We start from the raw sequence: 25,802 nt of genomic DNA, 5'->3' as shown, positions 1-25,802 counted from the left end.
ATGGAGCCCGGACTCGGACACGGAGCCCGGACTCGGACACAGAACAACAAAACCAGACAACGACAGACAATTTGTACCTTGATTCGGAGTAGCAGCAAACGGCCAGGAATACTCAGCAGGACACGAAACTACAAAACCAAACATCGACAGTCCGTTCGTATCTTGACTCGAAATAGCGGCAAACGGCCGGCAATACTCAGCTGGACACGAGACGACAGAATTCCCAAAGCAACCCCAGGCACCGAAGCAACTTAGAGTCCAGTATTCTCAGCGGCCCAGAACGTGCTTTGCCGCACTGGCTGAGGTGACGGTCCAGTCCCAAGTAGATGTAAGCCGGAGTTATTATGTTTCCAGTTCGGATGAGAATCAGGTGCCTTAGTCATGGAGCCAGGTAAAACACGGGGAAAAGGAAATGAACAGAAATGAGGAATCAACTGACTGGACCGTGACTGAAATAACAGATAAAAGTGAGTGGAAAGACGATGCTAAACACTCTCTCATTCAAATCTGCAGACAGGAGTCATTATTAATGATCAAACTAAATATATGATCAATAAATAATGACAATAATGAGCAGGAGTCAATTATACGTCCCTTGCCACAGTGAATGTACCTGGATTGGAATATCTGTTAGGATGTCCGGCTAGTTGGGATCGTCCCAATCTGGTATTTCGTGTCCAGCAAGAACCATGGATCTAGAAAAAAGAAATGTGAGCTAAATCCCATGAAGGCAGACAAATTTACATAAGTGATCGGATAAATCTGGAATAAAGGTCTGTAAGACATGGCAACTATTGAGCTGTTGCTAAAAAGCTCTTTAGTGAGGGAAATCTCCCATTTCCTCTTCATATTTGAGGCCTACAACACTGCTGTGGCCTTACCATTGCTTGCAATGGGCCGTAAGTTCATGGACCCTATGCAGATTACAGAGAAGGAGGTGCTTGCTGTCCTGAGGAAAATCAGGGTGGGTAAATCCCCAGGGCCTGACAAGTTGTTCCCTCAGACCCTGGGGGAGGCTAGTGCAGAAACTGCAGGGGCCCTAGCAGAGATATTTAAATAATTCTTAGTGACAAGAAAGGTTCTAAACATAAACCAGGAAATTACAGACTGCTCCATCTGACATCAGTAGTGGGATAGTTATTGGAAAGTATTCTGAGGGACTGGATATATGAGTAAACAACAGGAATTCTGCAGATGCTGGAAATTCAAGTAACACACATCAAAGTTGCTGGTGAACGCAGCAGGCCAGGCAGCATCTCTAGGAAGAGGTGCAGTCGATGTTTCAGGCCGAGACCCTTCGAAGGGTCTCGGACTGAAACGTCGACTGCACCTCTTCCTGGATATATGAGTATTTGGATAGACATGGGACTGATTCAGGATAGTCAGCATGGCTTTGTGCATGGTAAGTCATGTCTAACCAATCCTGGAGAGTTTTTTTAAGCAAGCTACCAGGAAAGCGGATGAAGGCAAAGCAGTGGATGTTGTCTACATGGACTTTAGCAAGGCATTTGACAAGGTCCCGTATGTGAGGTTGGTCAAGAGGGTTCAGTCGCTCGGCATTCAGCATAGGTTGTAAATTGGATTAGACATTGGCTTTGTGGGAGAAGCCAGAGAGTGGTAGTAGAGGTTTGCCTCTCTGACTGGAGGCCTGTGACCAGTGGTGCGCTGCAGGGACCAGTGCTGGGCCCATTGTTGTTTGTCATCTCTATCAGTGTTCTGGATGATAATGTAGTTAACTGGATCAGTAAATTTGCAGATGACACCACGTTTGAGGATATAGTGGACAGTGAGGAAGGCGGTCATGGCTTGCAGAGGGATCTGGATCAGCTGGAAAAATGGCAGCTGGAAATCAATGCAGACAAGTGCGAGGTGTTACATTTAGGTAGGACCAGCCAGGGAAGGTCTTACACAGTGAATGGTAGGGCACTGAGGAGTGCGGTAGAACAAAAGGATCTGGGAATAGAGATCCAAAATTCGTTGAAAGTAGTGTCACAGGTAGAAAGAAAGCTGTTGTCACATCGGCTTTCATAAATCAATGTATCGAGTACAAGAGATGGGATGTTATGTTGAAGCTGTATAAGACACTGGTGAGGCCTAATTTGGAGTATCGTATGCAGTTCTGGTCACCTACCTACAGGAAAGATGTATAGTAAATAAGGTTGAAAGAGTAGAGGAAAAATTTACAAAAATGTAGCTGGGTCTGGAGGACCTGAGTTATAAGGAAAGATTGAATAAGTTAGGACTTTCTTCCTCAGAATGTAGAAGGTTGAGAGGAGATTTGACAGAAATATTCAAGATTATGAGGGGTAGAGATAGGGTAAATGCAAGCAGGCTTTTTCCACTGAGGTTGAGTGTGACCACAACCAGGGATCATGGGTTAGGGTGAAAGATGAAAAGTTTAAGGGAAACATGAGGAGAAACGTCTTCACTCAGATGGTGGTGACCAGTGTGGAATGAGCTGGCAACACAAGTGCTGCATGCGTGCTCGGTTTCAACGTTTCAGCGAAGTTTGGATAGGATGGAGGACTATGATCCTGGTGCAGGTCAATGGGTGTGGACAGTTTAGCAGGTTTTGGCATGGACTAGATGGGCCAAAAGGCCTGTTCCTGTGCTGTACTTTTCTATGACAATGACTCTAGAAACACTGATTCGTTACGTCAGGCTTGTTACACGGAGCTTGGGAGGGTGAGACTAGAACTAGAGCTCGTGGGTTAAGGGTGAAAGGTGAGAAGTTTAAGGGGAACATGAAGGGAAACTTCTTCACTCGGAGGGTAGTGAGAGTATGGAGCAAGCTGCCAGCAGAAGAGATAGATGGAGATGCGATTTCAACATTTAAGATACATTTGTACATGGATGGTAGGGCTACAGACTGGGTGCCGGTCAATGGGACCAGACAGATTAATGATTCAGCATGGACTAGATGGGCCAAAGGGCCTGTTTGTTTACTGTAGTGCTTTCTGACTGTGAATGTAAACCACCAGACAACTTCACAAGATGGAATATCATGGGTTCAGGGTGCAGTCAACCTTTTCAAAGGCAACTATGAATCGGCAAGAAATCGCTTCCAATAAATCCTGTCAAAAACGGGGGGAAATAATCAAGAGAGCTGATATTTCCTTCAATGGATACGCAGTCTATCTTGTGGCTTGCAGTGCTATTGACCTGTCACACAATAACACAAATGGTGGGGCAGAGTACTTGATCAGCGAAGTCACTCGGCAATGCCATCCGATGGATGAACGGTGGCCTGCGATAGATTAGAACTGACGGCTGTGTAAAATGTTGTTTCTTGCAGAAAGCTGTCTTTCTTTAACCAGTACATGGAGAGCAATGCCTATGACCTGGAGGTGCTGTGGAGCAGTATTGAAGATGTGATCATCAAAACCATTCTGTCTGTGTATCCGGCCCTGAGGAACACCTACTTCACCTGCTTCCCAAATCACGTGTCTGGGAGTGCTTGCTTTCAGCTCCTCGGCTTTGACATCCTGCTGGACCACACCTTGAAACCCTGGCTGATGAAGGTACGCGCGCCTCTGGGATACATAAAGATTAAGCAGGTAATTTAGGTGACCGCATAAAACATGCAAATGTAACATCATGATGGGATGGCCAGTAATATCATGAAGGATCGCACCAACCCTGCTCACTGTTTGTCCCCACTCCCATCAGGGAGGAGGCTCTGTAGCATCCACACCAGGACCACCAGACTCAAAAACTGTTACTTTCCCCTAGCAGTCCTCCAAGAGGACCACAACCGTGTTGTAGGGTTTGGAGGCTTGCGCGCCTCAATGACCCGGAGAGGTCTGCACGCTGGAGCCGGGGCTTTAGGCTTTGGCTCTGGATAGGGTCACCCATGACAAACAGGTCAAAGGGTAGAGGCCAGACTGAGAGCGGTGTACCGGTCCTCCAGATTCGAGGGCTCAACTCAGCACTACCAGCACTGACCACTAAAACAAAACTGTTACGCAAACTGCAATGAAGAATCCTACATCTGAGTGTGGCGGTGTTCCTGAGTCTCCACCTGGGACTTACATGTCCGACAGTAATGAAAACCGAGCGGAAGCTACGGGCATGATCAAAGAATCTCTGAACACCACCAGAGATGGAGGACCTTCACTGTTGTCCTAAACACCAGCACTGCAATGGGCAGTCAGTATGTCCCCAAGTACTGAGGCTGATCAACACCCCCATCCACTAACCCACCCCTCCACAGACCCGCAACCACCACTACTTTATCATTTCTTGTCAGAGTCACCTTATGTACAGAAACTCCTGTACCCAGCGTCACTTTATGGACATACAATCAAGCTACGCATATAAGCTATCTAATGTATTTATATTTACTGTTTTTTCCCATTATTATTGTGTTTTTTTCCACTTTTCCACTATTATTGTTATCGAAAAGGTGTTATATTTGGATGTGTGCAGAGTACAGAATAAGGTCGATGAACTTGTGGCACAGTTGCAGATTGGCATATATGATCAGAATTAGAATCAGGTTTATTATCACCGGTATGTGTCATGAAATTTGTTAACTTAGCAGCAACAATTCAATGGAAGTGTTCAGGAACAGTTATTACCCCACTCAACCATCAGGAAGAAGGTACAGGGTCTTGAACCAAAGGGGATATCTTCGCTTAACTTTACTCACCACAGCATTGAACTGCTCCCACAGCCTATGGACTCACTTTGAAGGACTCTTCATCTCATATTCTTGATATTTATTGTTTGTTTATTTATTTATTCTGGATGTTTTGTTTGATTCCTTTTAAATACTGTGAATGTCCTCAAGTAAGTGAATCTTAGTGAATCAACATATGCCAATGGTCATATGTACTTTGATAATAAATTTACTTTGAACTTGACTTTGAGTAGAAGAGCAGAACACAGTGCAGAAGCAGTTTGACAATCACAGCCTTAAGGTAAAAAAAAAGTTAAACCAAAAAAGTTAGACCGTTATCCCAAAATCTGCTCCCTGTGGAAACAGATAGATGGGTTCATAAAGAGAGATTTTGGCACATTGGTCTTCATTAATCAAATTGTTGAGTACAGAAGCTGAGTTGTTAGATTGAAGCTCTTGAAGATATTGGTGAGGCCTACTTTGGAGTATTCTGGTCACCTAACTACAGGAAAGATATCAATGATTTGAAAGATAGCAGAGAATATTCACAAGGATGTTGCTGGGTCTCGAGGGCCTGAGTTACAGGGAGAGTTATTCTCTAGAGCACAGGGAATCAAGGAAGATTTGATAAAGGTCTACGAAACCATGAGGAACATAGAGTAAATGGAAGCATGCTTTTGCTGCTGAGGATGGGTGAGACTAGAACTAGAGGTCATGGGTTAATTGAGAAAGGTGAAATGTTTAAGGGGAACATGAAAGGGATCTTCTTCACTCAGAGAGTGGTGAGAGTGTGCCAGCGGAAGTGGCGGATGCGACATTTAAGAAAAGTTTAGATAAGTATGTGGATGGCAGGAGTATCGAGGTCTATGGTACAGGTGCAGATTGATAGGAATTGGCAGAATAATATTTTGGCATGGACTAGATGGGCCAAATGGCCTACTTCTGTCTTTTAGTGCTCTTAGACTATGACACAATGGAAGATATGCATCTGTAGATGGGTGGAAGACCATAGTCGTTTATGATAGTTCCCATAGACAAAGACCTGGCATTTGTCCATAGTTAAATCCACATTAAAATGGTTCCAGAGAGGAAGACACCAGAGGGTGATTAAAAACAAGAGAAAATCTGCAGAGGCTGGCAATCCAAAGCAACACACACACACACACACACACACACACACACACACACACACACACACACAGACTCTCACACACACACACACACATACACACACACACACACACACACACACACACACACACACACAGAATAAGGAGTTGTTCCTCCAACCTGAGTGTGGCCTCATTGCGGCAGTAGAGGTGGCCATGGACTGACATGTTGGAATGGGAATAGGAAGTAGAATTAAAATTGGTGGCCACCAGGAGAAGTGCCACACCTGCACTTGGATCTCCTCCCTCACTACCATTCGGGGCCAAACGGTCCTTCCAGGTGAGGCGACATTTCACCTGTTGGGGTCATCTGTTGTATCCGGTGCTCCTGGTGTGGCTTCCTGTATATCGGAGAGACCCGGCCCAGTTTGGGAAACCGCTTCAACGAGCACCTACAGTCCATCCACCAGAGAAAAACGGGACCTCCCGGTGGCCACCAATTGACCTGGATGAGGAAGTGGAGGGATGGGTTAGTAAATCTGCTGATGACACAAAGGTTGGAGGTGTTGTGGATAGTGTGGAGGGCTGTCAGAGGTTACAGCAGGACATTGATAGGATGCAAAACTGGGCTGAGAAGTGGCACCCTACCTGGGTCACCTTCTTAATGGCTCTGGTCCAGGGCTCCAGCCAGCATTGTTCAATGGTCTTTACCCCCAGACCCGTGCCTTTGTTTTTTTCAACTCGGCCTGGTTCAAAGCAGCTAAGGTAGCTGACCCAGGCACTGAGCCTAATGAGGTTGTAGATTTCTTCTCCAAGTCTGCCACTTTACATTATAAATAGCCGCTTGTCTGAGAGTGGTCCCGGGTTAGCCGGTCGTTAGCTGAAACTCCTTGCGTCCACATTCAATTGCTCTGATTCGATAATCCCAGAGCTAGAATCGAAGAGTTCACAAAATGGAGGGTGTGCAAGGACAGTCTCACAAAATGGCCACCTCCACCTCCTTTCAGCATGTGGCAAGAACAAAGACAGTTTGTTTGCCTACTTCCACTGCCCTTGATTCATTTGAATTCACTGATTTGTAGACTGTTGTTCTTTTTGGCCAACACTATTAATTTTTAATTATTAATGTTGCAGGTTAAGCATTCCCTGAGCTCTGTGATGGACTCCAATCTTGATCAAGAGGTGAAGGAGGATCTTCTTTATGATACACTCTGCATGATTAACCTTGCAGCTTGTGGCCGGCAGGAAGACATGGAGGAAGAGAGGCCGCGAAAGAAGGAACAGCTGCCTAAGATCTGGTGGTCGCGGGAGTACAGGTGACTGAAAGACTGAAGAGTGCCACGTTGGGCAACGATAATTAATGAATATTCCTGCTGTCAAATTCAGCTGCACACACAAAGTGCTGGGGGAACTCAGCAGGCCAGGCAGCACCCATTTAGAACAGAGATGACGAGAAATTTCTTTTGCCAGAGGGTGGTGAATCTGTGGAATTCATCGCCACAGATGGGAGTGGAGGCCAAGTCATCGGGTATATTTAAGGCAGAGGTTGATAGATCCTTGATTAGTCAGGGCATGAGGGGTTATGGGGAGAAGGCAGGAGATTGAGGCTGAGATGGGAAGGGATCAGTCGTGATCAAATGGCAAAGCAGCTTCGATGGGCCAGATGGCCTAATTCTGCTCCTCTTACGCAAATGAACAAACAGTCGCCATTTTGGGCCGAGACCCTTCTTCAGGACTGGAAAGGAATAAAAAGGTGTGGGGAGGGAGGGGAAGGAGGATAGCTAGAAGTTGATAGGTAAAGCCAGGTGGGTGGGAAAGTTGAAGGGTTGGAGAGGAAGGAATCTGATAGGAGAGGAGAGTGGACCGTGGGAGAAAGGGAAGGAGGAGGAGTGCCCAGGGGAAGGTGACCAGCAGGTGAGAAGAGGTGAGAGGCCGGAGTGGGAAACAGAAGCAGAGGGAAGGGGGAAGGACTATTTCCCCAGAAGGGGAAGCCGATGTATGCGTTCAGAATAAAGAAGTGGGCAGGAAAATCACTGAAGACTGTACCCACCCTGCAAACTCACTTTTCCAAAAGCTCCCTTCGGGAAATCACCTTGGGTTTCTGAAAACGAGACCTCATGCCCTCTCAAAAGATTTTTTCCCCTCAGGCAGTTCATCTGATCAACCATCCTAGTTACTCCCCCCTCGACCCCCAACCCCCTCTTACTATTACCCTGTCACTGCACTGAACTGTAAACATTATAAACCACATTTTGATACGCTGTCTACCTTGTAAATCCATACTGGTATTTATATATTTATGCACATTATATTCCATATCCAAACTTTAACCTCTGGCTTACCTTTGTCTACTTCCTTATTCTTTAATAGAGGGTCTTGGCCAGAAACATCGACTGTTTATTCCTTTCCGTAGATACGGCCTGACCTGCTGAGTTCCTCCAGCATTTTGTGTCTGTTACTTTGGATTTCCAGCACCTGCGGAATCTCTTTTCTTTATTCTGTATAATTGTTGTACGTTGTTGGATTTTGTCGCCTGTCATGCCCTGATCAACACCATGCAGTGAATTCCAAATACGTGCAAACTTATCTGGTGCATAAAATTGATCCTCGATCTTAATGTTAGCCTCTCCTATCCTTTTATAAAAACCTCCCCTCCAAAGTATCACTGCTATTCCCTGCACATTTTAAAGTTCCACATTTTCCCACTGCTCAGGCATAGCCGCCGAGCGCTTCTGTGCCATCCGCCACCAGCGTGATATTCTGGTGGCCAAAGATTTTAATTCTGATTCCCATTCCCAGGTGTCAGTCCACGGCCTCCTCGTGCCAAGGTGAGTCCACCCTCAGGGTGGAGGAGTAACACCTTATATTGTGTCTGGGTAGCCTCCAACGTGACAGTATGAATATCGATTCCTCCTTCTGGAAAACAAATTTCGACCCTCCCCCATTCTTCACTATTCCTTCCTCCATTCCTTTCTTCTCACGTGCCTATTACATCCTTCTGTGTCCCCTGCTCCTTCCCTTTCTCCTGTTGTCCACTCTGCGCTCCTATCAGATTCTTTCCTCTCCTGCCCTTGACCTTTCCCACCCACCTGGCTTCACCTATCACCTCCCAGCTATCCTCCTTCTCCTCCCCTCACCTTCTTATTCAGGCATCTTCCTCTTCCTTTCCAGTCCCGATGAATGGTCTCAGCCCGAAATGTCGACTGTCTATTCCCTTCCACAGATGCTGCCTGACCTGCTGAGTTCCTCCAGCATTTTGGATTTCCAGCAACTGCAGACTTTCTTGTGTCAGAAGTTCCTCCTGCTGCTTAGAGCTGCAACAAAGGGGAAAGGAGGTGGATTCAGCAGGCATGCAGAGGTGGAGTGAGGACTGTGGGCTAGACTGCGCTCAAGAGGACTAGAACATATCACCAAGGAAGTAATGCTGAGGCTTTATAAGGCACTGGTCAGACCGCACTTGGAGTATTGTGAGCAGTTCTGGGTGGCAGGCGGAGTTACGTTTCTACCAAAGGAGGTGTAAGGTGCCCCTTCCCCCCTCTAGCCTGCAGGTCACCCTTGGACAATATGTAGCACCTGGTTAGCCCCCTGATCAGGGAGTAGGTGGTGGACAGTCGTATGAGCAGCCGGTGCAGATCGCAAGTCCTGGGTATGTGACCACTGACGCCAGGCAGACAATCTCTGCAGGGTATTGATAATGACTGGGGTCACCCGTCTTTTAAAGACACTGGCCCAGAAGAAGGCAGTGGCAGACCACTTCTGTAGATAACTTTGCCAAGAGCAATCAATAGACAATAGGTGCAGGAGTAGGCCATTCAGCCCTTCGAGCCAGCACCACCATTCACTTTGATCATGGCTGATCATTCACAATCAGTACCCTGTTCCTGCCTTCTCCCCATATCCCTTGACTCCACTATCATTAAGAGCTCTATCTAGCTCTTTCTTGAAAGCATCCAGAGAATTGGCCTCCACTGCCTTCTGAGGCAGAGCACTCCACAGATCCACAACTCTCTGGGTGAAAAAGTTTATCCTCAATTCCGTTCTACGTGGCCTGCCCCTTATTCTCAAATTGTGGCCTCTGGTTCTGGACTCCCCCAACATTGGGAACATGTTTCCTGCCTCTAGCGTGTCCAATCCCTTAGTAATCTTGTATGTTTCAATCAGATCCCCTCTCATCCTTCTGAATTTCAGTGTATACAAGCCCATTCGCTCCAATCTTTCACCATATGACAGTCCCGCCATCCTGGGAATTAACCGCGTGAACCTCGACTACGCTCCCTCAATAGCAACAATGTCCTTCCTCAAATTTGGAGACCAAAGCTGTACATGATACTCCAGGTGTGGTCTCACCAGGGCCCTGTACAACTGCAGAAGGACTTCTTTGCTCCTATACTCAACTCAACTCAACTCCCCTTGTTAGGCCATTAGCTTTCTTCACTGCCTGCTGTACCTGCATGCTTACTTTCAGTGACTGATGAACAAGGACACCAAGATCTCATTGTACTTCCCCTTTCCTAACTTGACACCTTTCAAATAGTAATCTGTTCTTGCCACCAAAGTGGATAACCTCACATTTATCCGCATTAAACTGCATCTGCCCACTCACCCAACCTGTCCAAGTCATCCTGCATTATCTCAACATCCTCCGCACATTTCATACTGCCACCCAGCTTTGTGTCATCTGCAAATTTGCTAATGTTACTTTTAATCCCTTCATCTAAATCATTAATGTATTATAAATAGCTGTGGTCCCAGCACCGAGCCTTGCAGTACCCCACTAGTCACCGCCTGCCATTCTGAAAGGGACCCATTAATCCCTACTCTTTGTTTCCTGTCTGCCAACCAATTTTCTATCCGTCAGTACCCTACCCCCAATACCATGTGCTCTAATTTTGCCCACTAATCTCCTATGTGGGACCTTATCAAAGGCTTTCTGAAAGTCCAGGTACACTGGCTCTCCCTTGTCCATTTTCATAGTTGCATCCTCAAAAAATTCCAGAAGATTATTCAAGCATGATTTCCCCTTCGTAAATCCATGCTGACTCGGACCGATCCTGTTACTGCTATCCAAATGTGCCGCTATTTCATCCTTTATAATGGACTCCAGCATCTTTCCCACCACTGATGTCAGGCTAACTGGTCTATAATTCCCTGTTTTCTCTCTCCCTCCTTTCTTTAAGAGTGGAATAACATTAGCTACCCTCCAGTCCTCAGGAACTGATCCTGAATCTATAGAACATTGGAAAATAATTACCAATGCATCCAAGATTTCTAGAGCCACCTCAAGTACCCTGGGGTACAGACCATCAGGCCCTGGGGATTTACCATCCTTCAGTCCCATCAGTCTATCCAATACCACTTTCTGCCTAATATGAATCTCCTTCAGTTCCTCCGTTACCCTAGGTCCTCCGGCCACTATTACATCTAGGAGATTGTTTGTGTCTTCCCCAGTGAAGACAGATCCAAAGTACCTGTTCAACTCATCTGCCATTTCCTTGTTCCCCATAATAAATTCACCCGTTTCTGTCTTCAAGGGCCCAACTTTGGTCTTAACTGATTTTTTCCTCTTCACATACCTAAAGAAGCTTTTATTATCCTCCTTTCCATTCTTGGCTAGCTTGCCTTCGTATCTCATCTTTTTTCCCCATATTGCCTTTTAAGTTATCCTCTGTTGCTCTTTAAAAGTCTCCCAATCCTCTGGCTTCCCGCTCATCTTTGCTATGTTATACTTTTTTATTTTTATACTATGCTTGACTTCCCTTGTCATCCATGGTCGTCCCTTACTCCCCTTAGAATCTTTCTTCCGCTTTGGAATGAACTGATCCTGCACCTTCCCAGAAGTACCTGCCATTGTTGTTCCACTGAAATCCCTGCTAGGGTATCTTTCCAGTCAACTTTGGCCAGCTCCTCCCTCATGGCTCCATAGTCCCCTTTGTTCAACTGCAATACTGACACTTGCGATTTTCCCTTCTCCCTCTCAAATTGTATTTGAAAACTTATCATATTATAGTCACTACCTCCTAATGGCTTCTTTACCTCGAGTTCCCTTATCAAATCCAGTTCATTACACAACACTAAATCCGGAATTGCCTTCTCCCTGGTAGGTTCCAGTACAAGCTACTCTCAGAATCCATCTTGGAGGCACTCCACAAACTCCCTTTCTTGGGGTCTGGACCAACCTGATTTTCCCAGTCTACCTGCGTGTTGAAATTCCCCATAACAACCGTAGCATTACCTTTGCGACATGCCAATTTTAACTTTTGATTCAACTTGCACCCTATATCCAGGCTACTGTTTGGGGCCCTGTAGATAACTCCCATTAAGGTCTTTTTGCCCTTACAATTTCTCAGTTCTATCCATACTGACTCTACATCTCCTGATTCTGTGTCGCCCTTTGCAAGGTACTGAATTTCATTCCTCACCAACAGAGCCACCCCACCCCCTCTGTCCACCTGTCTGTTCTTTTGATAGGACGTATACCCTTGAATATTTATTTCCCAGCCCTGGTCCTTTTGCAGCCATGTCTCTGTTATTCCTACAACATTATACTTGCCAATTTCCAACTGAGCCTCAAGCTCATCCACTTTATTTCTTATACTCCGTGCATTGATATATAATACTTTTAATCCATTAGAGTACTCCCCTCACCTTTCACATCGATTCCTATTGCACTTGGCCGTATTCTCCGATCCCTTCCTGAGCTTTCTGCCCTGTTAATTCTGTTGTCTTTCTTAACTTTCCTTATTCTCTCTTTCCCTTTAACTCCATCCTTATATTTCCTCTCTTCCCCCCCCACTATTTAGTTTAAATACACCAGTGTAGCAGTGGCAAACTTGCCTGCTAGAATGCTGGTCCCCCGCCTGTTTAGGTGCAACCCGTCCCTTTTGTACAATTCATCCTTGCCCCAAAACAGATCCCAGTGGTCTAAGAATCTAAATCCCTGCTTCCCATGGGGCCATGGCCCAATCATGGCCATGGGACCAAGATCGCCCATGTCATACAGCACGGCACATAATGATGATGTCATATGACCCAGCACATAATGATAGAAACATAGAAACGTACAGCTCAATACAGGCCCTTTGGCTCACAGAGCTGTGCCGAACCTTGGGTTACCCATAGCCCTCCATTTTTCTGAGCTCCATGTACCTATCCAGGAGTCTTTTAAAAAGACCCTATCATATCCGCCTCCACCACTGTTGCCGGCAGCCCATTCCACGCACTCACCACTCTCTGTGTGAAAAAACTTACCCCAACATCTCTGTATCTACTTCCAAGCACCTTAAAACTGTGCCTTCTTGTGCTAACCAGTTCAGCCCTTTAACATCAAAAAAAAGATGGGCTGGCATTGGAGAAAGTCCAGAGAAGGTTCAAAAGAATGATCCTGGGAATGAAAGGGTTAAGTTTTGAGGAGCGTTTGATAGCCCTGGGCCTGTACTTGCTGGAGTTTAGAAAAATGTGGGAGGATCACATTGAAATCTATCAAATATTGAAAGGCCTAGGCAGAGTGGATGTAGAAAGGCCGCTTCTTTCTGTACGGGAATCTAAAACCAGAGGACACAGCCTGAGAATACAAGAATGTCCCTTTCGAACAGAGACAAGGAAGGATTTCTACAGTCGGGGGTGGCGAATCTGTGGAAATAATTTCAAAATATGGCTGTGGAGGCCACGTCATTGAGTAAGTGGAGGTTGATAGGTTCTTGTTTAGTAAGGGGAGGTCAAAGGTTATGGAGAGAAGGCTGGAGAAAGAAAATATCTCAGCCGTGATGGAATTCTGGAGCAGGCTCGATGGGCTGAATGGCCTCATTTTGCTCCTGTGTTTTCTGGTCTTATGGCAAGAGATCGATTTTCAAAAGGAATAATTGACACCTCCTCTTTGCTTTCATATTAGAGCTGACGAGACACGAAACAACCAGGCTACCTGGGTGGAACAGGTGGAGAAGTACGAAGACGAAAACATGGGGAACTTCAAAAGGATCTACCCGAGCTCCACTTCAGAGAAATACGAGAAGTTCTTGGAAACAGTTGACTCCAAGTCTCGGGAAGAATATATCAGGCAGGTTTATACTGCCCCTCCCAGTCCTGCCCCCTCCCTCCCTCCCTCCCTCTCCAGTGACCCACAGCCACCCAGTGTGCCATCACCTGTCAAACGGTGAAAGGCCTCGAAAGAGTGGATGTGGGAGATGCTTCCTATGGAGGGAGAGTCTTGGACCAGGGAACACAGCCTCAGAACAGAGGCGGAGGAGTGTCCTCTTAGAAAGGAGGAGAGGAGGAATTTCTTTAGCCAGAGAGTGGTGAATCTGTGGAATTTGCTCCACAGGTGGCTGTGGAGGCCAAGTCATTGGGTATATTTAAAACAGATGCTGATAGATTCTTGATTGGTCAGGGCATGAAGCGATAAGGGGAGAAGGTAGGAGATTGTGGCTGAGAGGGAAAATGGATCAGCCATGATGAAATGGCAGAGCAGACTTGATGGGCCAAATGGCCTAATTCTGATCTGCATCTTATGGTCTTAACCACATTCTCTACTACCCCTCTATAATCCCTCCCCAATCCTTTTACCCTCTTTCTAATCCCACATCACTTCCCCACTACCCACAACACAATTGTGTCGCGTTCTGGTTGCCTCATGATTGGAAAGGTGCAGAGGAGGTTTACCAGGATGCTGCCCAGATCAGAGAGCATGTCTTTATGGGAATGGGTGAACGAGTTAGGGCTTTTCTTTTTGGAGCAAAGGAGGGTGAGAGGTGACTTGATGAAGGAGATGAAAAAGGCATAGATCAAATGGGCAGTCAGAGACTTTTTCCCAGGTTGGAAGTGGCTAATGGGGAAGGGGGGCATCATTTTTAGGTAACTGGAGGAAAGTATAGGGGGGATGTCAGAGGTAAATTCTTTACACAGAGAGTAGTGAGTGCATGGAACACCCTGCCAGGGGTGGTGGTAGAGGCAGATACATTAGGGATATTAAAGAGACTGTTAGATAGGCACATGGATGATAGAAGAATGGAGGGCTCTGTGGAAGGGAAAGATTAAATTGACCTTAAAGTAGGTTAAAGATTAGCACCACATCGTGGGTGAAGGGCCTGTACTGTGCTGTCAGGTTCTATGTTCTGTCCCTCCACAGCTATATATTCTTACCATCATTAAGGACCCCCACCACCCAGGACATGCCCCCTTCTCATTGCTACCATCAGGGAGGAGGTACAGGAGCCTGAAGACCCACAGTCAACGATTCAGGAACAGCTTCTTCCCCTGTGCCACCGGATTTCAGAATGGACATTGAGCTCAGGAACACCACCTCACTGTTTATTGCAGTCTTTTTGCACTACTCATTTAGTTTAATTTTTAGTATGTTTCCTATTGCAACTTAGTGTTTTTATGTCGCAAGTTTCGCAACAACTTTCCCAATATATGTCAATGATATGAAACCTGATTCTGATCAAGTGTGGTGAGTCATCACTGGTGACACGGAACAGAATCAGAATTTGGTTTCATATCACTGGGGTACGTCGTGAAACTTGTTGTTGCGTGGTAGCAGTACAATGTGATACATAATAATCAAAACTGTGTATATATATAATAGTTAAATTAATGAAGTAGTGCAAAAAGAGGGGGAGAAAAGTAGCGAGCTCGTGTTCATGGTTTCATTGTCCATTCAGAAACCTGATGGCTGAGGGGAAGGAGCTGTTCCTGAGTTGTTGAGTTTGTGCCTTCAGGCTCCTGTACCTTCTCCCTGATGGTTGCAATGAGAAGAGGGCATGCCCTGGGCGATGGGGGTCCTTGATGGTGGAGGCCGTCTTTTTGAGGCATCGCTCTTTGAAGATGCCCTGGATGCTGGGGAGGTTAGTGCTCATGATGGAGCTGACTGAGTTCACAACTTTCTGTAGCTCCTTTCGGTCCTGTGCAGTGCCCACCCCCCCACCATACCAGATGGTGATGCAGCCGATTAGAATGCTCTCCATGGTACATCTGTAGAGATTTGCAAGTGTGTTTTGCAGACATACTAAATCACCTCAGCTTCCTCATGATATATAGCCGATGTTGTGCCTTCTTTGTAACTGCATCGATATCCTCAGAGATGTTGACACCCAGGAACATGAAATTGCTCACTCTCTCCACTTCTGATCCCTCTGTGAGGACTGATGCATCTTCCCTCGTCTTACCCTTTGAGGTCTGCAATCAGTTCTTTGGTCTTACTGACGTTGAGTGCAAGGTCAGGTACACTTCCCATTCCTATGTCAAAGAGCACCCCACCCCCCTCAATGTTAGACTCGCCGGTGATTCTTGCCCCCGGTACTGCTCCCTCTGGAACAGCGGAGCGTGCTGGCCCTACTGGGCATGAGGTTGGAACATTGAAGGGGTGGGAGAGGGCATTGTTAATATTGGTGCAATGGCTTGGTATTGAAAATCTCGCTATCTCTCCAGGCAGATGCACGGGGAAATTCAGCAGAGTCAGGAGCAGAAGGAAATGCTCCTCAAAGAACGGGGGTTCCCTGAAGAGAACCTGCAAGAAGAGTCCCAGTTGCAGGAGAATCCGACCCTGTTGATCTTGGTGAAGCCAAAGTCACCAGAAGGACTGCAGACGTCATCATCCTCCACTCCTGTAAGAGTTTCTCTTGGTTGACGTGCTAAGTCGCCTTAGGTGGGACTAATGATTTAATCTACGAGATGTAGATGATTTCAGCTGAGCTGACATCTTGTAGATGATTTACAGCTCAGCTCAAAGCAACCTCTCAGCTAGGTCAAGATTGGGAATTAAATATCCAAGGATATCAGGTTATACGGTATGATAGGCAGGAAGGTAAGGGAGGTGGGGTAGCGCTCTAAGGATGAGATCAGTGCGACAGTGAGAGACGATATAAGATCTAAGGAGCAGAACGTTGAGTCCATCTAGGTAGAGATTAGGAATAGTAAGGGAAAAAAAATCCCTGGTGGGAGTTGTCGATCAGCCACCAAATAATCACATTACAGTGGCACAGGCAGTAAACAGAAATATCTCAGGCACGTGAGAATGGAACGGCAGTTATCCTGGGAGACTAACTTGCACATAGATTGGGTGAATCAAGTTGGTCGAGACAGTCTTGTGGAGGACTTCATTGAACGCATAAATGATGGCTTTCTTGAACAGCGTGTTACTTAACCTACAAGAGAATGTGTTATCTTAGATCTGGTCCTGTGCAATGAGAAAGGTAAAATTAGTGATCTTGTAGTTAGGGATCCTCTCGGAAAGAGTGATCACAGTATGACTCAGTTTCCCATACAAATGGAGGGTGCAAAAGTAGTCTGGGAATACAGGCTATATGGTGGAGCAGTGGAAGTCTTTCAAAAAGATTTTTCATGGTGCTCAACAAAAGTATATTCCAGTTAAAAGCACGGACAGTAAGGGTGGGGAGAGCCAGTCTTGGATAACTAAGGAAATTAAAGAAGGCGTCAAACTAAAAGCGTGTGAATAGAAAGCCTCCAAGAGTAGTGGGAAACTGGAAGACTGGGAAAATTTCAAACAGCAACAAAGACCCATCAAGCAACTAATAAAGAAAGGGAATAAGGAAAGAAAATAAACTAAAATTCTCCAGACTGTGGGCAGGTTCTGGTGGATGAGAAGACGGCGAATGTCGCGCCACAGTTCAAAAAATGATGTAGGCTAAAGCAGGTAACTACAGGTCAGTTAGTTTAACATCTGTAGTTGGGAAAATGCTTGAAGCTATCATTAAAGAAGAAATAGTGAGGCATCTGGCAAGAAATGGATCCATCAGGCAGATGCAGCATGGATTCAGCAAGGGCAGATCCTGTTTGACAAAGTTACTGGAGTTCTTTGAGGATATAACAAGTGCAGTGGATAGAGGGGAACAGATGGACGTTATTTACTTGGATTTCTGGAATGTGTTTGATAAGGTGCTGCATAAAAGACTTATCCATAAGATAAGGATGCAAAGAGTTGGGGTGATGTATTAGCATGGATACAGGATTGGTTAACTGAAAGAAAGCAGAGTTGGGATACATGGGTGTTACTCTGGTTGGCAATCAGTAGTGAGCGGTGGTGCCATACGGGTCGGTGCTGGGCCTGCAACTGTTCACGATATATATTAACGATCTCGAAGAGGGAACCGGGTGTAGTGTATCGCTTAAGTTTGCTGATGATACCAAATTGAGTGGAAAGGTAAATTGTGCAGAAGATACAGAGAGATACATATTGATAGGTTAAGTGAGTGGGCAAGGGTCTGGCAGATGGAGTACAATGTTGGTAAATGTGATGTCATCCACTTTGGAAGGAAAAATGGAAGAGCAGATTATTATTTAAACGGTAAAAATTTCCAGCATACTGCTGTGCTGAGGGACTTGGGAGTACTTGTGCATGAATCACAAAAGGTTGGTTTGCAGGTGCAGCAGGCTATCACAAAAGCAAATGGAATACAGTATTGGCCTTCATTACCAGAGGGACTGAATTGAAGAGCAGGGAAGTTATGCTGCAACTGTACAGGGTACTGGTGAGGCTGCACCTGGAGTACTACATGCAGTTCTGGTCTCCATACTTGAGGAAGGATATACTGGCTTTGGAGGCAGATTGATGGTCAGGTTGGGATTGGTGCGAGGAGAGTCGAGGGCAGTGCATTCAGTGGAGGAGTGATGAAGTTGATGTCCTGTCAGCAATTCGAGATGAGAAGATCCAGAGCAGGCAGAGAACCAGAGCGGGGAGTCCCAAGGAGAGGAGGAGGTGAGTGAGGGTAATTTCAGAGATGTGAGAGCGGATCTTTTACACAGAGAGTGGTGGGTGCCTGCGGTGGTGGCTGAGATAGATACATTAGAGATTTTTAAGAGACATTTAGAGAGGCACATGAATGTGAGGAAGATGGGAGGATATGGACATTGTGTAGGCAGGAGAGATGAGCTTAGTTAGCTATTTGATTACTAATTTAATTGGTCTGGCACAACATTGAGGGCCGAAGGGCCTGTTCCTGTACTATACTGTTGTATGTTCTATTAAAGGACTCCTGACCTCAGCTGCAGGGATATCTTTGAAGGAACGTCTGAGGGTCACGCCAATGGGTCTCTTCACTGCTTTAGCCTTCAGCCCAAGCGGGGCTTTGGTTTGGAGGTTGGGAACGTGAGCTGGCTTTCAAGTTAGCAACCAAACCTGTTGGCAGATGTTTGCCCTGGCCAGACAGCTTGGTGTCAGCGTGAGCGAGAGAGAGAGAGGATTCCAGTCTTTCTGCATGTAAGGATGTAATGCTGAGGCTTTATAAGGCAGTAGTGAGGCCTCACCTGGAGTCTTGTGTGCATTTTTGGGCCCCTTATCTCAGAAAGGATGGACTGATATTGGATGTTTGAATAGGCAACTCAGGCAACGCATCACCAAATAATTAGATAGGGCGTCAGAGGTTAAAGGAAAAATGGGTTTGAGAGGGAAATGGATCAGCCATGATGAAACAGCGGAGCAGACTCGATAGGCTGAAAGGCCTAACTCTGCTCCAATGTCTTAAGTTCTTCCGGTCTTTCATATGGAGACTGTCCTCCAGTCGGCTGAAGGAGTCTGTTAATGAGCTAGACCTGGAGGTCCTCCATTGGTTGGAATGGACCATGGATGTTGTGACCTAGCTGTCTACATGATGTGCAAGCCAGGGAAGTACAACACGGAGAGCAAGTTGTTGCCCACGCAGCAGACGAGCTCTCTCCGTGCAGCTGATGAATGCAAAGGAATGGCAGAGATTGACAGTTTGGCATCAGCCCAAAGCGACTGGTTTTAAGGCATCAGTAACCCACCTGGGTGCCTTCTCCTGGCAGTAGAAACTGTTCCGCCAGTCTTAGTAGCTCAGCCAGACGTGAAGGCCAGGAGCTGGACTTGGTTGTCAGAAGCCTGCCCTGCCGTGCAATGTGATCATGTCTGCTCTATGCTGACTACAATTCTTTTTTTCTTGTACTGGTTTACGTATTAATAAACAGCCAGTAGGTGGAGATTGTGTCTTTCTCAGGTTTTGGCAGTCCATCAGGGTCAAGCATATTTTGCTTCCAACCCACAACACACACACCAAGTGCTGGAGGAATTCAGCAGGTTAGGCAGTAACTCTGGTGAGGAATAGAGTCGATGTTTCAAACCGAGACCCCCTCATCAGGACTGGAAAGGAACTGGGAAGAAGCCAGAATAAGACTGGGAGGTGGTGGGAGCGTGGAGGGAAGGAGTACAAGCTGGCAGGTGATAGGTGAGACCAGGTATGGGGGAAGATGGATAAAGTTGGAAGCTGGAAGGGTTTAGGTCAGGGGTTCCCAATATCATAAAACCACAAGATATGGGAGCAGAATTAGGCCATTAGTCTGCTCTGCATTTCATCATGGCTGATCCATTTTCCCTCTCAGCCCCAATCTCCTGCCTTCTCCCTTTAACCCTTCATGCCCTGACCGAGCTCTGCCTTAAATATACAAAAATACTCGGCCTTCACAGCAGACTGTGGCAATAAATGCCACAGATTCACCACTCTCTGGCTAAAGAACTTTCTTCTCATCTTCCTATTCATCTCTAAAAGGACACCTTGCTATTATGAGGCTGTCCTCTGGTCTTAGACTCCCTACCATAAGAAACATCCTCTCCATGTTCACTCTGAGACCCCTTGCTTAATTGTACTGGTCCATGGCAAGTAAAAGGTTGGGAACCCCTGGTAGAGGTGGAAGAGTTAAAGGGCTGAAGGAGGAGGAATCTGATGGGAGAGGAGAGTGGACCATGGGAGAAGGGGAACTAGGAAGGGAAGAGGGTAAAGATGGGAAGGTCTTCATTGAGTTCACAACATCCAATCTGCTCTGGTACCACAGTATTTATGTGGGCTGTCCTGCTGAGACTCTGGACAATGTTGGCCCCTCCAGGACATTGATAGCTGGGTCTTAAACAACTGTTGGGTCATTGAATATCAGGGGTAAGCAGTTAGATGCCCTCTTGCTGGAGATATCATTACCTGGTGTACTGGTGGCATGATAACTTGGCTTCCTGGTGTCTGGCTATAACACTGAAGAGTCCCAAGCCTACTGTCTCCTCTGTACCACTGGGACCTTTCTTACCTGTCTGCTGTAGTAGTGAAATCTGCCCCAAAACCTTGTAAATTATAATTCTTTTGAGGACAAAGAAATCTGGCTGTGGGAAACAAGCTTCGATTGTGTAGAGCTTTTTATTGATGGCATGAACTTCTATTTTTCCAACTACCGGTAATTTTTTTCCCTCCTGCTTCCAATTCCCCATTCTGGCCTCTTTTCCACATCTCCCTATCACCTCCCCTGGTACCCCTCCTCCTTCCCTTTCTCCTGTGGTCCACTGTCCTCTCCTATCAGATTCCTCCTTCTCCAGCCCTTTTACCTTTTCCATCTATCGCCTTCTAGCTTCTTACTTCATCCCGCTCCCCCACCCACCTAGCTCCACACATAATCTTCCAGCGAGTCCTCCTTCCCTTCTCCCCACCTTTTTTATTCTGGCTTCTTCCCCCTTCCCTTTCCAGTCCTGATGTAGGGTCTTGGCCCGGAAACGTCAACTGTTTATTCATTTCCATAGATGTTGAATGACTTGCTGAGTTCCTCCAGTATTTTGTGTGTAGAATTCCATTTGCCTTTGCCATTATGTACATTACTCACAGCTAACTTTCTGTGACGGACCCCCCCCCAGCTCTCCCTGTACAGTAACATTCTGTGATGTCGCTCTCTCTCTCTCTGTTTAAAGGATATTTTACTTTCTTACTCCTTTCACCATCATCATTATGTGTCATGCCGTATGATGTGAGCAATCATGGTCTTTGGCACTGTGGGCAATGGCAAACCTCTTCTGGGCCAGTGTCTTTACAAGACGGGTGACCCTAGCCATTATCAATACTCTTCAGAGACTGTCTGCCTGGCATCAGTGGTCGTATAACCAGGACTTGTGATATGCACTGGCTGTTCGTACAACCAACCACCACCTGCTTCTGTGGCTTCATGTGACCCTGATCAGGAGGGCTAAGCAGGTGCTATTCCTTGCCCAAGGGTGACCTGCAGACTAGTGGAGGGAAGGATCACCTTACACCTCCTTTGGTAGAGATGTATCTCCACCCCACCACCCAGCTACACCATTAACCACACATTATAGTCCAGCTCCCCTGTGGCATTTACCCTTCAGGGAAATATCTAAAATAACTCACACAAAATGCTGGAGGAACTCAGTAGGCCAGGCTACAGTGAATTCTAAATCACAACTGTCTATGTTAAAAAGAAATTACTTCATTGCCCCTCTGACCCAGGCCCAGGCTGATTCCAGACCGAACAGGAGGCCTGAGCGGAAATCCAGGAACTGGAATCTCAGTAGCCAAAGTGAAGAGATTTATGGCAACTTGAGAATTATCCTCAATCTCTTTCCTCCAGTTATTGACCCTCCTGCCACTGAAAGCAGTTTCTCTTGACCCACCGTCCAGTATTTGATTGCCTCTAATAAATCTGCCTTTATCACCTGTCTCAAAGGGCAGTAGCACTGGGGCTTCTCACATCTCACCACATTAAATGGTCCCCTCTCCCTGGGCCAGCTGCTCACTGACCTGTTCCGGTATCAGGAATGGCATTATTAGTGTCATGTTATTCTATAATATCATGGAAATAAATCTTTGACTACATCGTGTTCTTGTCACTGGTGCCATTGTCAAGGATTCTCCTGCACGCCTCTCTGAGTCTTTGAGGCGAAACTGAATGGTATTCTGAGCGTCACAAGTTCAGGAAGTTCATCTGACACTGACTGCCAAGATTGTTTTTTTACTGAGTGTTTTAAAATGCCAGCTGTTTTCAAAGTTTTTTTTCTTCTGTATTCTTCAGACCAGCCAAGTGCTAGGAATTGTCTCCAGCCCAAGCCAGCGAGCAGGCGGCTGGGAGGAGAAGAATGTGGGCCACAGCTGTGAGTTGTCTCCAGGAAGAGCAGATGTTGAGCCAGAGCTGGTTTCTGAACAGAAGGCTGATGGCACAGAACACTGCTCGCTGCTCCAGAACCAATCCCAAGCAGAGCAGAAAGAACCAGGCCAGAAGCAGCAGCAGACAGAGGTTCCATCGGAGATCCCTGCTGAAGCACAAGAGGGAAATGCTGTGAGTGAGGCAGTGAACCAACCGGAGGCCAATGTGCAAAAGTTACAACAGCAGGCCCAAGTCCTGGATAACCAAGAGGCCGAAGACGGGGATCAGCAGCAGGTACAAGATCTGGTCCCACTGGAGCCCCAAGCTGTGAAAGAGGCCAAAGACCTGGCGCAGCAGGAGGCAGGAGATGAAAATGGGCAGGAGTCACAATCTCCACCTCTACTGGTAATGTTGCAACTCTAACAAAACCCTAGTTAGACTACGCTTGGGAGTATTGTGTTCAGTTCCAGTCACCTCATTACAGGAAGGATGTGGAAGCTTTAGGTAAGGTGCAGAGGAGATTTACCAGGATGCTGCCTGAACTGGAGGGCATGTCTCGTGAAGATAGGTTTAGCCAGCTGAGGCTTTTCTCTTTGGAGCAAAGAAGGATGAGGGGTGACTTGATGGAAGTGTGTAAGACAGATCAATTGGACAGCCAGAGTTTTCTTCCCAGGCAGAAATGGCAAATGCCAGGAAGCATAATTTCAAGGCGATGGGAGGGAAATATAGAGGGGATGATAGAGGCAGAGAGTAGTGGGTGCATGGAACACCCTGTCATGGGTGGTGCTAAAGGCAGATACATTAGGGGCATTCAGGAAATGCTTAGATGGGCACATGATGATGGAAAAATAGAGGGTTAAGTAGGAGAGAAGGGTTAGATTGATCTTAAAGTAGGTTAAAAGTTGGTACAACATGGTGGGTAAAAAGGAATGCACTGTGCTGTGGTGTTCGATGATCTATGTTCTAAATCACACATAGGCAAGTTGAGAATTTGAATTGACCAAGGCCTGTGTCAACAGGAAGCCCAAGTCATAGTCACAGAGCTATCAGTCCCTTTGCCCTAATGCCAACCACGATTACAGGGACTTGAGGACCTGAGTTATAGGAAAAGGCTGAATTGTTTGGGACTTCATTCCCCGGGGTGTAGGAGGTGGAGGGGAGACTTGATTGAGGTATACAAAATGATGAGAAGTATCCATAGTGTAAAGGCAGGCAGGCTTTTCCCACTGAGATTGGGTGGCACTGAACTGGAGGTCATAGGTTAAGGGTGAAAGGTGAGTGTTCAAGGGGAACCTGAGGGGAATCTTCTTCACTCAGAGTGTGGAATGAGCTGCCAGCGGAAGTGGTAAATTGTGGTTAGATTGCAATATTGAAGAGAAGTTTGGATGGGTCCATAGATGGGAGGGTAGGGATGGCTACAGTCCAGGTGCTGGACGACAGGACTCGGCAGATTAATAAATTGGCGCGGCCTGGATGTGCTGAAAGGCCTATTTATGAACTAAATGACTCTTTGGCTGCTAATCTGTACTCAAATACTCTACCACTGAGCTTATAAAATTAATTTTAAAATGACAAAATTTTAGAAAATACTAGAAACTGGAGCAGACCATGAATTTTTTGGCCTCTGTAAGACCATAAGACATAGGAGCAGAATTAGGCCATTTGACCCATTGAGTCTGCTCTGCCATTCCATCGTGGCTGATTTACTATCTCTCTCAACCCTGTTCTCCTGCCTTCTCCCCATATCATTTGACACCCTGACTAATCAAGAACCTGCCAACCTTCGGTTTAAATATACCCAATGACCTGTCCTCCGCAGCCGTCTTGTGGTAACAGATTTCACAGATTCACTACCCAATGACTGGATGCATTCTATGACCCTTATAGGATTCCATGCGTTTACAGGCTCTCTCAGGGTTAAGACAGGGTTCAGTTCCTGAGAACGGTCTGTAAGATGGAAATGAACAGAAATAGTGCACGGGACAGGGTCACAGAAAAATCTACGACAGGGGAGCGAACAGGTGTGGCAAGAGCAGCTGCCAGCCCGTCTCACTGACCCAGTGAGAGGCCGAATTGAATTTGATTGAATTGAATATTATTTCTTACATCCTTGACATACACGAGGAGTAAAAATCTTTATGTTACATCTCAGTTTGAATGTGCAATGTGTAAATTGTAGTAATTTGTAATAAATAGTATGTCCAGTAAGTTATACAACAGTACAGTCAATATAGCTCAGAAATACAGTTGTGTCAGCGTGAATTAATCAGTCTGATGGCCTGGTGGAAGAAGCTGTCCTGGAGCCTGTTGGTCCTGGCTTTAATGCTGCGGTACCATTTCCCGGATGGTAGCAACTGGAACAGTTTGTGGTTGGGGTGACTTGGGTCCCCAATGATCCTGCAGCCCCTTTGTACACACCTGTCCTTGAAAGTGTCCTGAATCATGGGAAGTTCACAACTACAGATGTGCTGGGCTGTCCACACCACTCTCTGCAGAGTCTTGTGATTGAGGGAGGTACAGTTCCCATACCAGGCACTGATGCAGCCAGTCAGGATGCTCTCAGTTGTGCCCCTGTAGAAAGTTCTTAGGATCTGGGGACTCATGCCGAATTTCTTCAACCGTCTGAGGTGAAAGAGGCGCTGCTGTGCTTTTTTCACCACACAGCTGATATGTACAGACCACGTGAGATCCTCGGTGACGTGTATACCGAGGAACTTGAAGCTGTTCACCCTCTCAACCCCAGATCCATTGATGTCTCCATTCCTCCTGTAATCTACAACCAGCTCCTTTGTTTTTGCGACATTGAGGGAGAGGTTGTTTTCTTGACACCACTGTGTCAGGGTGATGACCACTTCTCTGTGGGCTGCCTTGTTATTATTTGAGATCAGGCCAGTCAGTGTATAGAGAGTCTGTTCAGTGGTCCCATCACTGCTCGGCCTGAACCGGCCCCCTGATTGTAGTGGCTTGGCTGGATCGAGAATGCAGTGTGGGGAGTGAACACCAACTTACAGAATCACCAACGCCATCTGGGGCACAGGCCTTTGACAGCAGCTCACCAGAGTCCTCCATCCTGGGAGTCTTTCAACCTGTTCCCAGGTGTGGCCCATCTTCTTGGCATATCCTTCCTCTCCCAGGGATGGAGCTTCTGTTGGGGTTTCTGTAGCTCTGGGTTTTTAACCCCATGCCCAGGTGGGAGG

At 46.5% G+C, this 25,802-nt stretch overlaps 1 protein-coding gene across 1 annotated transcript in view; it reads left to right on the top strand.

Moving 5' to 3' along the window:
- The window catches only part of LOC140203622 (uncharacterized), a 69,939-nt gene that overhangs the window by 40,066 nt on the left and 4,071 nt on the right, over nucleotides 1–25,802 (top strand). Inside the window, exons 8-12 of the mRNA XM_072269670.1 lie at nucleotides 3,296–3,557; nucleotides 6,865–7,046; nucleotides 13,619–13,787; nucleotides 16,157–16,330; nucleotides 22,534–23,010. Of these exons, the coding sequence (XP_072125771.1) occupies nucleotides 3,296–3,557; nucleotides 6,865–7,046; nucleotides 13,619–13,787; nucleotides 16,157–16,330; nucleotides 22,534–23,010 (1,264 nt within the window). The remainder of the gene's footprint in view (nucleotides 1–3,295; nucleotides 3,558–6,864; nucleotides 7,047–13,618; nucleotides 13,788–16,156; nucleotides 16,331–22,533; nucleotides 23,011–25,802) is intronic.

The sequence above is a fragment of the Mobula birostris genome, chromosome 10, assembly GCF_030028105.1.
Source record: "Mobula birostris isolate sMobBir1 chromosome 10, sMobBir1.hap1, whole genome shotgun sequence".
Taxonomy (NCBI): Eukaryota; Metazoa; Chordata; class Chondrichthyes; order Myliobatiformes; family Myliobatidae; genus Mobula; species Mobula birostris.
The sequence above is the reverse complement of the archived record's forward strand: the minus strand, read 5'-3'. Positions and strand labels throughout refer to the sequence as shown.